This window comes from Apus apus, chromosome 7 (genome assembly GCF_020740795.1).
Source record: "Apus apus isolate bApuApu2 chromosome 7, bApuApu2.pri.cur, whole genome shotgun sequence".
Lineage (NCBI taxonomy): Eukaryota > Metazoa > Chordata > Aves > Apodiformes > Apodidae > Apus > Apus apus.
Genome location: NC_067288.1, coordinates 12532097 through 12546994, shown reverse-complemented (window position 1 = coordinate 12546994; position 14898 = coordinate 12532097). Strand labels below are relative to the sequence as shown.

The window sequence follows — 14898 nt, the reverse complement described above, 5'->3', positions numbered from 1 at the left end:
CCATGACAGGGAAAGCTGTAGCTCTCCTGTCCCCCCTCACAGCTAATGCAAAACCTGTGTTTGAAGCCTTGCCAAGCTGTGAGTGCAGGCTGGAGTGGGGGCGAGAGCAGAGGAGAGGTGCACAGGAGAAGAGGCACTGGATTCACATCAGGTGGCCTACGTTTGAGGTCAAATTCAAAGCCCGATCAGGGTAGGCTGAGTTTCAGAAGGGGAACCTCTCAAAGCAGAACACAAGGTGGCTGAAAGAAAGTGATGATGATGGGGATTTTCCTGTTGGGTCTTGTACATCTTTGTTGGTAGCTTTCTTTGAGTAGCTCCACACAAGAAGCTTACTTTGGGAAAGGGCCATTTGTCATATCTGGAGTGGTGCTCCTGAATACCACACGTATTTGAAAGAATTAAGAAACAAATGGTCTGATTTGTAAATGATAAAAAGATACAAGACCACCCCTCCCACCCCTGACTACGTATCCTGTTTAAATCTGGAACAAGTCCCCTGATTCCCACCACAAGTTACACAAACCAGAATTGACAAGGACAGTATCTAGTCCTTTCCTGATCAATTTTCTTTTCTGCTGTATTGCAGACAGCACAATACATGCAGCCCTGCACATCTTTGCTTTCCCATTAGTTTGTGACTTGTCACAAATTCAGGCTATCTTTGTGCCTGCAAACATGACTGTCAGACCACTATCTCTAGTACCTGCAGTGTCACAAATAGTGTGATCTGTTTGCTTTATCAGCTGTATGGGAAATTCTCATCCACTGTCTACACTGCACATTATATTCTTTGAAATGTCACTTGTACTCAGATATAATATTTTATGCTACCTCATCCACATTTATTATTACATTTTCCTTATCCTTCCATTCTTTCTAAAACAATCTCATTTTCTGCTGTTGTTCCACTCCCATTAAAATAATTGGTGCCTCACCATATTTTTCTACTTTCATATTCATATCTGCACCTGAAAAATCCATTTTATTTTGGCACAGGCCTAAGTCCAACTACACTTGCCTGATATTAAACAATGTGATGCAGCAATATGTAACAGCTAATGAGAAAGCCAAATGCCAGAAGCAGAGTGAAAAAGTGAAAGCAGCTCAGAGCCATTTAACAAAAGGAGCAGGTATGCTAAAGGTCAGTGAGGATGAAGAGGAAAGTTTTAGTACTGTTCTCTTTTTGTGTTGACATGTACGTTCCGCAGCAATCTTCCTTCCAACTGAAACCAGAACCATGGTGAAGTGAAGGATACATTTGGAAATGAAATCATACACTTGAGATCCAGCAAGTCATAAAGAGCCTTGTAGGTGACCAAAACCTTGTAGTATCTCCCAGCACAGTGCTCAAGATCTGTAGAAACTGGATCTTCCATGGAGCCAGTAAAGGTGACCCTTCCCCTCCACAATGAAAAGTGTTTAGTTTCAGGTTTATAGAACAGCTAAAAGTGGGTTTACAATCTCAATTTCCAAAAGAAATTGCATCCATGAGAGAGATTTTCTTAACCTCTACATTCAGATCACCAGATTCCTGAAGAAAAATTCCATTTATTCCTTGAAAAAGGCAGAACACAGCCTTTTTCCTTGAATATGCAGGGAAGGCAGGTCATCAGATAGTAAATAAAAACCAGCATCATAGTGTCCAGTGCTATGGGAGTACCAACTTCTCTTAATCTGACAAAGAACTGAAGATCAGATCTCTTGTGATTATCTGTTATTCTAAGAAAAATGGTAATTGACCGAAACATATATATTATAAGCAGGTAACGTTCCCATAGGAGATCCAGGATAACAGAACTCTGTCATATAATCAGCTGACAAAGTCTCCACTTACTTGATTTCTTTCCTAAAAAGATTTGGTGTGGGAAAGCTCTCACCCTCCATTGACAATACATAGTTAGTTTAGTCTTTATGTTCCCCTTTTTCTGCACAGATGTTCACTACCTTGGAGTGTGATTCCATGGAATAAATGTAATATAAAACCAAGGACATTATATGTTTCTCTCTAGAAGACTATCAGCTCCAAGACTTGACTCTTATAATGTTTTCTCTAATTGCTCAAGAGAGGGGAAAAAAAAAAAAAAAAAAGTATTAATTGCAAAAAAAGACCTATTACCTGGCATTGACAAGAATGCAAAGTATTGCCAAAAGGCAAGGGTAATTTTTTACTCCTGGTGTTTCCTCCCAGGATTAGCTTCAAGTCCCCTGTCTTCAGTGAGAGCTAAAGGGACTTTTCTTTTGTTTTACTAAATAAGCACTTCATTCTCATCACATCATACTTATTTTTAGAATATCTGAATGGAATATCTTTAAGTTGTCAGTTGCTACAGTATAAATAGAGGTTGCTAAGGAAGGAACAGTAGCTGCTTCCTTAAGCAACAGTACCAAAAGAGGATGAAACAGCAGATGATTTCTTAGCAGAAAGAGCAGACTAAGAGCAGCAGTTCTCTTCTATTGCAGTATTTTTAAAATGTAGAAATGCCATCCACTAAAGTATTGATATTTTAAGACAGAAAAATATAGCAAATCTACCTCAAATTGGCATATTTGCTAAAGGGTGTAAGAAGGCATTTTCTCTGCTTCTGAAATACATCCCCTTCTCGTTTTGCAGCTCTTTCATTTTTATTTTGCAGCTGTAGCCTTGTTTACTCTATATTTCAGAGTTATTTGCCTACTTAAGAACAATCCTAAGAATTCAAAACTCAAGGATCTCACATTCAGAGCCACATTAAAGATTGCCAGTAAAGCTACAAGTTCTCCTTAGCTGCAGAGAGTATGTATTGATGTATAACATTGTTATTTAGGGAGAGACTGGACAGAAAAAGGGTTTGGTTTCACCTTCTTATTTATTTATTTAGATTTGAACATTGTCATATGAGAAAACTAGTGCAAAGAATTTGGTTTGGGGGACTAAAACTCTTTACTGGGGCTTCTACTGAAGCCCCTATTTTAGAAGACGGATTTAGTAATTTCACAGTTGGAGACTACCAGTGTGCCCACTCTTAATCACTTTCAGAGCACAAGAGCAGTCTTCTGCAACCAGTCCTCTAATGAAGCCACTAGCAGCTGCATAATTTAGAGATGATTATTCTGCTGATGTGATCATTTCAGGAAATTGGCTGCTGCACACTGTTCTGGCTTTAGTCACTAGGGGAAGATACTACAACAGTAGAGCTTCTCTGGGAAAATAAAATGCTTAGGACCTGTCCACACAGGGGGCAACTCAGGACAGTTTGTCTCAATTAGCTAGAGATTTCCTTTGGATTAGTTAGAATCACACAAAACCTCTGGTTGTACACTTCCCTTCTACATTTTCCTAATTCTCTTAGATTTACTTCCAAATTTTTTACACAGCTAGAGATAACAAACCAAGAGCAGAAAACATGGAACGGTATCTAAAATCATCTGCTGATGAACACAAATGCTCTACCCTTACGCCTCATGAATATCACATCTCACAGCAGAATGTAGTATCAGGAGCTGACAACTGGAATAGAAGAAATTGAGTTCAAAGATACGATAGGCAGAGAACTAGATGGTATCCTCACCTTCAGGAAAAAAGTTATCTCAGTTTGGGCACTACCCAGTTATATTGATTCCAGCTAGAGTGATCATCAAACATGCTTGGATCATTATATCCTTCTAGGCAAGTGGGAATTAAACATGTTTGAGGCTAGCCTCTTACCACCTACTTGTCTGGGATAGTGTTCATCAGACTCTGGGGACAGGTCTCATACAAGATACACTGTACTTCCTAGGATTCTCTACAGAGAGAGAACAGGTCCAGTATTCATCAGGGAACCAAGCACCTAACCCTCTGTGTTGGGGACTTCATGATGATGCAAATGTAGGCAGTTTATTATCAAAAGCAAATCTATAAGAGTCATACCTTGGCATGGCAACTCAGCGAGTGCTGAGGAAACAACCAGGCTTATCATACATTCACACTACAGCTTTCAATTCCCAGCCTGACAAGTTTTTTCTGGGGTGTGTGAACATCAGGTTGTGCCTGGAAATGTTAAAGAGCTTTTTCATCCATCCTCACAGAGGAGAAGATGACAAAAAGTCAACACCATGCTTTAATGGAAAGCCCCTAGGGGCTCATAGCAAGAGTAAAACTGGACCAAATCTAGGCATGCAGCTGAGGTTTGAGTAGGCAGAGGAATTGTGAAGCTTTACTTTCTTTTCTGGAATCCCTGAAAGCCAAAAGGCCCCATTCATTTGGCTTTCCACTTGTCCAAGTGAGAACCAGGAAGATGCTGGCTCCAGCTGCAGTCATGCTTGTAGTACACTTGAGGGTGAGGACTTGATATCTTGCCTGATCTGTCCAGTTTCTCAAAGGTACTCATGGGGACATGAAAAGTGCTGCTGTTCAGCAGGAAAGTTTGGTCTGTTGGGGTCAAGCCAGCTGTGCAAATGCTCTTGATGTGCTTGAAGGAAGGTGGTGCGGGGCTGAGAGGTCTAAAGGTCTGCTCATCCCCCTGCCTGCAAGTGTTGCTGAGTGTCCCCAAGGCCATAACCACGCAGATGGCCAGGGATGTATCTGATCAAAACAAACTCAGGTTGTGTGTTCCTGAAATCTAGTGTACTCTACTTTCTGCAGAGCAAGCCTCAGAAATATAAAAACTAGACCTGAGAAGAGTATAAAAAGCTCCATGCTAACACAATACGCAAATGGACTGTCACACTCATGGAGATCTTGGACAACAACAAAGTTAGAAGGCAACAGCAAACAGCAAAAATTGCAGCTGAAGAATACCAACTTTATCCTCTTGTAATGCATATTGTGAAAATGAACATTTTTAAAGCTGAAGAGATGTGAGCCCAGATGCTACTGCCGTATGTCTTACGCAGTTCATGATTATGAACAAACAGCAGAATACATATAAGGGAATCTAAAATGATATGGATACAAGCCCAGCTGGTGTCCCCATATGCCTTATAAGCTCCATTTTTAGGAACACAGCAGCACAGCATTAGAAATTCTTCTTAAACATCTCATTTATAAATAGATTGGAACTGTTTCACTGAAGTACAAACAGAAAAGGTCCACAAGGATCCTAAAACCATCTGCATTCAAAACCACTGAAATGGTTCAACCATAGTGTTTTTATTAGGAACCACTCTGCACCAGAATATTCCCTGAATGAGAAATGATGCTTGTTTCTCACAGGCTCCTCACCAGCATTTTTTTAAAAGCAACCACCAAAAAGCCATTTTAGTCAGAAAATGCCAACTTACTTTTCTTTTCGCAAACTGTTCCTACTGAAGCTTTTCCAGGTCCAGAATGGAAGAACAAAGGCCCAAACTCCAGGCTGCGGAGAGGTACAGATGTGGAAGAGGTAAATCCTTGCCTCTTCTAAAAATCAAAAGTAGGGTCTGGAGCTTGGCACGTTCATGTCCTGTGGAGAGTCCCTCACCAACAGGCTGCCAACTCTTCTGCGATACAGCTTTTCCTCTCCTGCTTTTCAATTTCACCAGCACCACCCCTAAAGGAAGGTAGTTAACTGTAGGGATTCCTGGTTAATTGTGAAAATATACCACCAAATACAGTTCACTTTAAAGCATAATTTAATTATATGTAGGCTAGCAACCAAAATATATCTAAAGCAGTTATCTAAAAAAATCCACTACAAATGAATGAAAAATTATTTTATTCAAAAATACATTATACAGCAGAGTGTCTCTCTTTTTGTTTTCTCACTGCTGGTTCACAGAAATAATGATAAATTTAACCCAAATATTTGACTGGGAAAGATCCTGAGAGAGAGAGACCAGTTACAAGCTGATGATATACAGTACACTGAAAAAGTAATCTCTTTTAACGTAAAAGAATCTCTTGGTAATCTTATAAATCAGATAGAAAAAATGCAGGTTTGCTACCATGCAAAAACGAGTGAAGATTTAGTTTAAATCTGCACACAGAGAAATCATTAGTACCTTGGACCCTAAATAGCTAGACCAAGAGAAGGGTAAGTGTGCCTGACACGGTGATACAAACTTTGGACTTGATCGTCTAATAAAGGTGGATTTTCAATCATCTAAGTAACTTTGTTACTAAGGGTTAAGGGCTCTTTTCCAGGACTCTTCTCCCCACGGATGTATTTCTTTATTCCCTAATTGTCAGCTTAGCCCAACTTTGTGAGATACACTCTATTATTGCACTCAAAGCTGACTTGGCCTTGCCCTGTTTGCCGAGCACTATTTAGGTAGCTGTATTTTAGCAGAAGCAAAGGTTAAATAAAAAGTAAAAAGCCGGTGTTACCTGGATGACTATGTAGGAACACATTAAAATCCATCATAGAAAATAAAAACCTGATTCTACAGCCTTATGTTTCAAACATCTTCTAACAATGACTAATGCACAGGAAATACTCTGAATTATGGAAAATTTAAGGCCTAGAAGGCTCAAAAGCCTGCACTGAACATTGCTATTCTCCATGTGTCTACACGCTACCACTGAATCAGCCATTGCCCATTTGGCGCTTAACTTTTATAGGACAACTTCACTATCAATAGTCAGCAAAGCTGTGTTTTGAAGGGGAGGTTCAATTTGATTATTCACAGCGATAACAGAGATAACAATGCCTGATGTTGAAGAAAATCAATTTGTCAACACTTCACAGACTGACAGAAGGGTTTTTTTCCAAGAATATGGCCCTGAAACACTAAGAGATAGAAAGATTTGTAGAGAGAAAGTCAGCCTGTTCTGCTCACTTCGGCTGAAAAAAATTTATGAAGCCATTTCTGTGAGTGCTCCAACATGAAAACTGAGTGTAGAAACTCACATGCACTTTTCTCACTAAGCCAGTGAAGCTCTTACCATCTTAGCACCCATTTTCCCAGCATAACATCAGGGTGTACAATAAATATGAGAAGATGCAGGCTTCCTGGAATAATTCACAATTCATTAACAGCATGGCTTCCCATCAGATACGCTCAGCTAATAATAGAGCCCTTAACATTTCATGGGATATCATTAGTAATAAAGAATATATAGATGATCAAACTTTCTATATTATTTTCATCTCTTTTAACCTAGATACATACATATAACCCAAGACATTCAAGAACTACAAAACAACAGTTCAACTACAATTATGTCAGGAAAAATATCCAAATAAATAAACTTTTAATTATGATACAATACTTATTACAGTAAAAATTGGCATTTTTTTCTCTTCAAAAGCAGAAGCACCAGTCTTACATATAACATACTGTTTGAATGATATATCTTACATGGAGTACAGCAAAATACAATGTGCAAACAGCATTTTCATACAGAACATATTTGTCTAGTTCTTATACACTGAAATTGCCTCAAATGGAAACAAGTTCATGCTGAATTAAAAATGTAGATTTAAAAAACAAAGTAAAATCAAAATAAGAAGTACTGTTGGAATAGTTATATGAACCATTACAAACAAGGAGAAGCCAAAATAGAGGGTATTGTCAGATAAATGCAATTAGTGCTCAGTTTGTCCCATTCCATCAAAAAGTAAACAGTTAATATTTTTTCTAGAAAGTAATATTCTAATATTTAAGAATTCTTCAAAATGTTGGTGTCATTTTAATGATGTAAAAATCAAGTCATAAATAGGACTTCTAAAAATTTCTTATTTTTGATACACTGCAATTATCGTGTGTGGGCTGTGAAAAGAGATGAAGTCCAATGGAGTGAATATACATCAGCATCAACATCATGTGACTTCTGCAAAGGCCGTGATGTGGTTCTACGAGTTAAAGGAAAAACAAACAGATAAAAACCCAGAAACCACACAGATAGACATCAGTCACCAGTGTGAAAATTTCTGCCTCTTGTGCTTTAGGTACAGCCTTATGCTTGGAGATGTCTACAGGGTGATGTAAATAAAACTGGTTTTCACTGCAGTGCTCTCACTCACTCCCATAGCAATTCTTTGTTAACAGCTGAAAGACTGGATATGTAAAAGCACACTGTAATCAGGGTGCAAGGGCTCTACAAGATTTTAGTTTTAGATGGGGCTTTTAAAACTAAGTAACAACATGAATAATTGGGTTAGCTGTACTTTTACTGCTGCCTTATTAATAATTTAAAGCAAAATTTCTAGAAATTAAAATTACAATTTCTGAGATACTGCAATATTCTATTTCAGTGTCAATACAATTTTAATGTTGCATATTTTTAAAGATTAATTGCTCCCCATGAGCTCAATGGCACAGAATCAAGTAGCAAAATGGTACAGCAAAATTGCATGCAGCTACTTCCTATATGCTCTAGCCTAAGCAGGTGCCTCTGCAAAGAATTGGTAGGTGAAGACAAGTGCACAGTGATGTGCACTGTCCAAAGGAACTGTATGTTCTCTTTAGGCACACAGCAGCCTTGACTGCCACAATTTCTTATAAAACTTTCAATGTGTAAAATGAATGAAGTGTACGTTGATATTAAGCCATGTTTGTTCCCCAGCGCAAAAATGCACAAAGATAAATAACAGTTTGCAAAGCACTGCAGATTTCTCTCATCATCTTTCCTCCTGGAGCAGACCAAAGTCCAAAGAGAGGAGACGTAAGCTGAAGAGGAGAGGGGATGTAGATAACTCACAGAGTGGGATACCTCTCCCTTTTTCTGCTTAAGTGATGCTATTCTAAGTCCTTCAGAAAATCCCTTATCACACACCACAGAAAGTGCTGGAGACAAACAGTTGCCACCACACAAGTTTAGATTCCCAGTACTACTTTAAACTGTTTGGATATTTATGTATCAGCCTGTGTGGGGGAAGGTAGGCAGGCATCTTTGATTTTGACATTACAGAAGGAAATTTAGAAGTACCTGAGTGGAAGTTCAGGTGAGCTGCCTCTTATTCCCCACCCTCCAAACAAGTCTGGCAGCTTCCCTCTCCCTTCGTTCCCTCTCTCACTGTGCCATAGCTGTACTTTGTCCAGGAGGAAAAGCCCTCTTCCCCCTCCCCTATAGTATAATTTTAGCTCTAGCAATATTCTAGCTGTATTTTATGACAGCTTTCATAAGAGAACAGCACCAAATAATATGTATCAATGTACATTTTTTCCAAAATATAATATATTTTAAAGAAATAATGATTAAACCATAGTCAGATTTTAAAAAGCATTAGAAAAAAGAATCAGTGTGCAACTTGGTGTGAAAAGATTCTCAGTAAACAATATTAGCAAATATAATTGTTTCCTGATTTTTTTATTCTGCAGAAGAGAACCAAAATCAGATTTCCCAACTAGAAAACAAAACATTCACATTTGGAAGCAACAAAGATGATTGGGAGACTGAAGCATCTCTCTTAGGAGGAAAGGTTGAGAGCTGGAACTGTTTAGCCTGGAGAAGACTGAAAGGAGACTTCATCAATGTCTGTAAATATCTACAGGGTCTAAGGAGGATGGAGCCAGACTCTTCAGTACTGGACAAGGGACAATGGGCACAAGCTGGAACACAGGAAGTTCCACTGAAACATGAAGGAAAACTTTACTGTGAGGGTTACAGAGCTTTGGAACAGGCTGCCCAGGGAGGTTGTGGAGTTGCCTTCTCTGGAGATATTCAAAACCCACCTGGATGCAGCTCTGACTAATGTGCTCTAGGGGACATAGATGTGCTTTAGCAGGAGAACTGAATTAAAGGATCTCTAGAGTTCCTTTCCAACTCTGACAGTTACATGATTCTGTGATTTTAGTTGGGTGGCCATCTTCTGCTTTCAGTCCAGGACAGACATTACATTGGGCAACTTCAATAATGCTGAAGTGCCTATAAGACTATTATGATATCTTCTTCACAGTATTTACCTTATTTTAACCTGTCAACTAGCACCAGTCTAAAACCATTCACTTTGTTGATAAGTAGGAGGGTTAAAAAATGAGGAATTAGAAGAAAAAAAATCCTTATTATTTATTCAAATCAGTACTTTCAAGTCCTGCTATGTGCTATTCCCTTCTCTAAGCGACACACACCTGTCCTGTCTGTGATGCAGAGAGTCAAATGCTCTTATAAGTGGCTTTAACTCAGGACTGGGTAACTACTACTTTGGAAAGGAGAATGTGGTTCACATGCCTGACAACTGAGCAGGTCACCATCCTCACAAGGACATGCAGAGCATGCAACATAACACAGAAGAAAATCCCCCTTCCTCAATAAAACCTCAGAGAGAATGGCTAAGCTACTGATTGCAGAGCTATTGATTTGGACCCTAGTGAAGACGTGTCAATCAATTTCTAATGGACTCAGCAAGGTGATGCATCACTAGACCAAAATTAATCACTTGCTGATGGCAAGAATGACTGATACAAATCCATGCAACTGTCTTGAGTATTTATGCTTTTTCATATGTTAACGTTTGAGGCAAATCAGCAAGCCTTGCTGAGACTTTATAGAAAAAAAAAAAAAAACAACAAAAAAACCAAACAATCACACAGCATCCCTCTTTGAGTAACTACATTTCAACTCTCTTACTGTGCTCTTTGGATTCTGCTTAGATTTCCTGGGACAAAGTTCAGTGTGAGATACTAACCACCATCAGCACAGGTTCATACAGATGCAGCAGACAAGCAAAAAACCATGCACAAGAGCTCAGCTTCTCCAACTCCATGGGAAATTATCTCCCCTACAGTACTCAAAAAAACTAGAATATGCTAAGGGTCTGCTCAACAGCAGTGGTTTCAGAGACAGGCACACCAGCTTTTGCATTATTAATTCTAAACTGTCAGTATCAGCTTGGTGTCAGCACCATGTGAACAAAGCATGCTTCATAACCATGCTCCAACAACACTTAACAGAAAAACGAAAGGCTAAGCCTTGAGTGCAGGTTTCTGGGGGTAAATGATCCGTATCTGTATATCTTCTGTTAAGATTTTAACATTACAGATTTTTTTATAAATATAACCTAATTAAATAGATATTAATAGAAATTAAAGCATTGGAAAAAATATTACTTTGTTGTTTGTCATTTTCATTTCATATATTTAATATTTTTTACCTGGAATATTTTTGTTCTGCTAGAAATAGAAATATTCCAAAAAAGTCATCATTCTAAAAGAGATTTTTCTATTTTTGAAAACAGAAATTTGAAAAATTATCTGCAGTCCTCCACAGAGTAGAGTTTGTTATAAGAAAATGAAAAATACTCCTGTAGTAGTTCGGGCAAATAATTTATCATCAGTAATAACAATGTTGACATGCAAGTCTCCTGGTCAGCAAAATATATTTTATGCTTTTACAGGGTGACTCACATTTTTAGAGAAAAGGAGGAGTTCAATTGAAATTCCCTATTTAAAACATTGCAGACCTGCACAGAATGCTGCCACCACACTGCATCTGCCTTTGCTTCAAGTCCACACACCAACACTCATGTGTTCTCTTGCACACGTGTTTATTGCCTTAATTGAAGGTGTTCAAAACAGTCCATTCCTGATATCCAGGAGAAGAACCTAGTGATGCGGGCTTTCAGGCTGTTTTGTTGCAAAGGACCTTCTTGATTGTTACTAATATCTTGATTCTGTAACACCTACAACAGGTACATTTGAGCAGGTCACTGACTATATTGTTACACTTCCAACATTTAAGTATTATTTTATTTAAACTTTAGGTGTAGTGATCATAGTTTGCACTCAAAAAGCCAACAATGTACAACTGCCCAGAAGAAGATTTTTAGCAGAAGAATAGGACATGAATGCAAATTCAAATACTTGACATTGAAACAAAATTGCTTATGGACTTTTATGAGCTGCCTCTCCTGGGTATGTTTCCGTGTCTGAAACAAGGTCATATTGTATCTGCTTTAAAATACTTTAATATCAATAGAGAACCATTATGACATCAGAAATCTGAAAATCTGCCTACAAGCTAATTTAAGTACATGGACTCTAGTTGAGCCATCCTGGTGACACACATATAGGTACTAAAACACCGTTGTTATTAATACCTGTGTACACTTTTGGGCATCAAGCACAACAGTATTTGGATACATCTCAACTAAAATATTTCAGAGTTACAGAAACAGACACAAACCCTCTCCCCCATCTGACCATGGTATGATGAGCTAAAACATCTCTGTGTTTTGCTTTTCACCTGTGAGATCAGCAATAAGGAGTGTCCTTGCAGTGCCCCAGAGACCAGACTGGACTCCCTAAGTGATGCTGTGTGTACACAAGTGCACACACCAGTGAAAGACTTCTTAGTACCCAAATGCATAAGAACAAGGAAAAAGCAGTAGCATTGAGAATTAAAATTAAATTAATTAAAAATAACCCTTTTCTGACACTGTTAAAACGATATTCTAGGTCTCATGAATTATCAAGATAGAGTCAATATAAAAACACTATACATTAAAAATAGAAAGGGGAAGCTTCCTGTCCTGCTTAAACCTTGACACTTCCCCAGTCTTAAAATACTATCAGGATGCATTGCAATATCTATACTTACTATCACTAAAATGTTTTATCACCACCATTGCCTTTGGCACATGCACAATAGAACAGGAATTATAGTGCCAAGCCCAACAAGATTTTTGAGACAATTAACCCTGATAGTCACCAGCAATTGGTATGACAAGCAACAAGAGTGCCACATTTCATGAGAGGAATTCCAAACACCCACCACCATTCAAAATTAGAAATGGCTGTGTCTGAGAAAGAGAGAGAGAGCAAGCAAGAGCGAGCAAGCACATGTAAAGTGGAAGGTGTGATGGGGGGGAGACAGAGAGGAGAGAGACCTCAACCTAAAGACCCTAAACTATCTGCTTCTGGCTCGTAGTCATGCTGGAAAGCCAATCCAATGGGCAAACTGTAAGTAACTTCACTGTAACAAGGAATGGTTTGGGCTGACAGAAGTAGCACTGTGAAGGAAAGTGAAGCAGAGACTTTGGGGATAAATGCAGCTTAGCTGTCAACACAGCATTGCAGAGAACCCAGCGTGCAAAGAAGTAATATTGAACAGCTACAGAAAGCACTGATGATCACACAGAGTAATATTTTCATCCCACATGAGATGAACCATAGTGCCTCTGCTAACCCAACACTTCCTTCTAAAACCTCTTACATCAGTATTCTGTCTACTATCAATTAGTCCTAAAATGCTCCATGTTCCCTTTGTATTTGATTATTTCAAAGCTATGGCTATGAAAGTCAGCAGCTACTACAAGATGTGTGCTAGCTCTCTGACACTCTAGCCAATTTCAGGTGACTTCAGTATGAAATAATGTAAGTCTCCCCTGAAACGGAAAAAATAGTTTATGACTGCATTGGATGAAGCTGAACTTTAAACTCTTCCAGGTACCACCTAGAATATCCCAATTTGCCGGTAATTCTGGCAAAAGGACAGGAGTCTCTAACCTTGAGTGTGGTAGGAAGAGAGCCTCCTCCATGCAGGAGGGTGTCAACTAACTGAAACACGAATCATCTTGTAAGAGATGAAGGAGGTCAGAGCCAGGATAGAAAAAGGAGCAGATGAGTGAGTGATGAGGTTTCGTGGCTTTCATTCTTTTCATTAATTCCGAGGATGAATGTTGTTAAGGTGAAAGCAATAAGTCTGCATTGCTGAGCCAGCTCTGGCAAGGATTCTTCAAGGAGACACTCTGCAACTATAGCTTATTTGAGAGCATGATAAGGGGTACCCATGCAGAACAGCTTCATCATCTGCATGCAACATAATTAAACAGGAGTGTCATGTAAACAGCAATCTACCATTGTAATTAACCAGCAGCAGATCAATTCAGAATATTACAAATTCACGTATTTCCATCTAAGTGCACTTCAAATGGAGCTCTTGACCTCCACCAGAACTCAGACAGTGGCAGTACAGAGAGCACGCCAAGCATGCCAAGAGCACTCATTCTCCAGCAGGAAAAAGCATGGAATAGCAAGTAGCGGATCTGAAAGCACAAAGGTAAGGTGCTTCCAGGTCCGTGTGATGCACCACGTGTTTGTTCATTTACAGGTGAATTTATAACAAAATTGCAATGAGTGAGGCTCCATCTGGTAGGCATTTCTAATTAAGTCATTCTTTCAGAGAGCATCTTTGAATTGCTTTCTCCAGACACCCCTGTAGTTATTGTTTTTAAATACCAACAACAGAGTTGCATTGCTTCATGCTAGCACTGCCTTAGCCCATAGCTTCAGTAAGTCAGGATTTGTGCTACTCTTAGTAGCTAATTTCTGACAGTAAGCTGACTTTAATGCTAGAACAGGAGCATGCAAACCGAGAATATGGAAAAATAGATTTAAAATAAGCCACATGTAAACCTCTATGCATTCAGAATATGGAACTGGAACAGCCCTAATTGAAATGCAGGGAAACATAACTTGCACATGGCTGAGGTAGGCAAAAGGCAAGTAGCACACAAATTATTTAGCACCTGTCTGAGAGCTAAGGATGTACAATAGGAAGGGAGTAAAAAACAAAGACTAAGTTAATAATTCTTGTAGTGACAATTGTTAATTAAGATGGCCCAATTTAGAGCTTAGTTCCACACAAGCATTAGTGACTTTTATTTAACAGGGTCTGGCTTCTATCTAAAACTCTAGACTAAACATTAAAAAAAAAATAATTACAAAATGCACAAAACCTAACACTTAATGCACTCACATGTAAGTAACTTTCTCATCAATGATTTGCTAATTCAAATTTAAACTTTCTGAGGGTGGAAGCAGAAGATGCACTTCCCTACAAATGGCAGTCTTCCTGTTATCATTCTCCCATCTCACCCTTTCTCTCTAGAAAGGAGAAAGGCTTTGCAACATAGACAAAGATGAACCAATATACTAAGATCTCACCAAGTGTCACACACATTGGTGGTCTCCAATTTCATTATTTAGAGAGAAGTTCCATGACAGCAAACAGCTGCCTTCTATTGCCATGAGAATAAGGGTTCAGAAGTAAAGAAGCTCTTTCATATAACAGTCCTG

At 38.8% G+C, this 14898-nt stretch overlaps 1 protein-coding gene across 8 annotated transcripts in view; it reads right to left on the bottom strand.

Annotated features, from left to right (window-relative positions):
- Nucleotides 1–5637: 5637 nt before the first annotated feature.
- The window catches only part of PLPPR5 (phospholipid phosphatase related 5), a 204369-nt gene continuing 195108 nt past the window's right edge, over nt 5638–14898 (bottom strand). For 6 of the 8 annotated variants that reach the window (XM_051624545.1, XM_051624544.1, XM_051624546.1 and 3 more), the window contains one exon: nt 11138–11501. In XM_051624545.1, coding sequence (XP_051480505.1) covers nt 11367–11501 — 135 coding nt within the window. In that variant the 3' untranslated portion in view covers nt 11138–11366. Of the gene's footprint in view, nt 7734–11137; nt 11502–14898 lie in introns of those variants that run through there. The other 2 variants (XM_051624549.1, XM_051624550.1) reach the window with 1 other exon arrangement.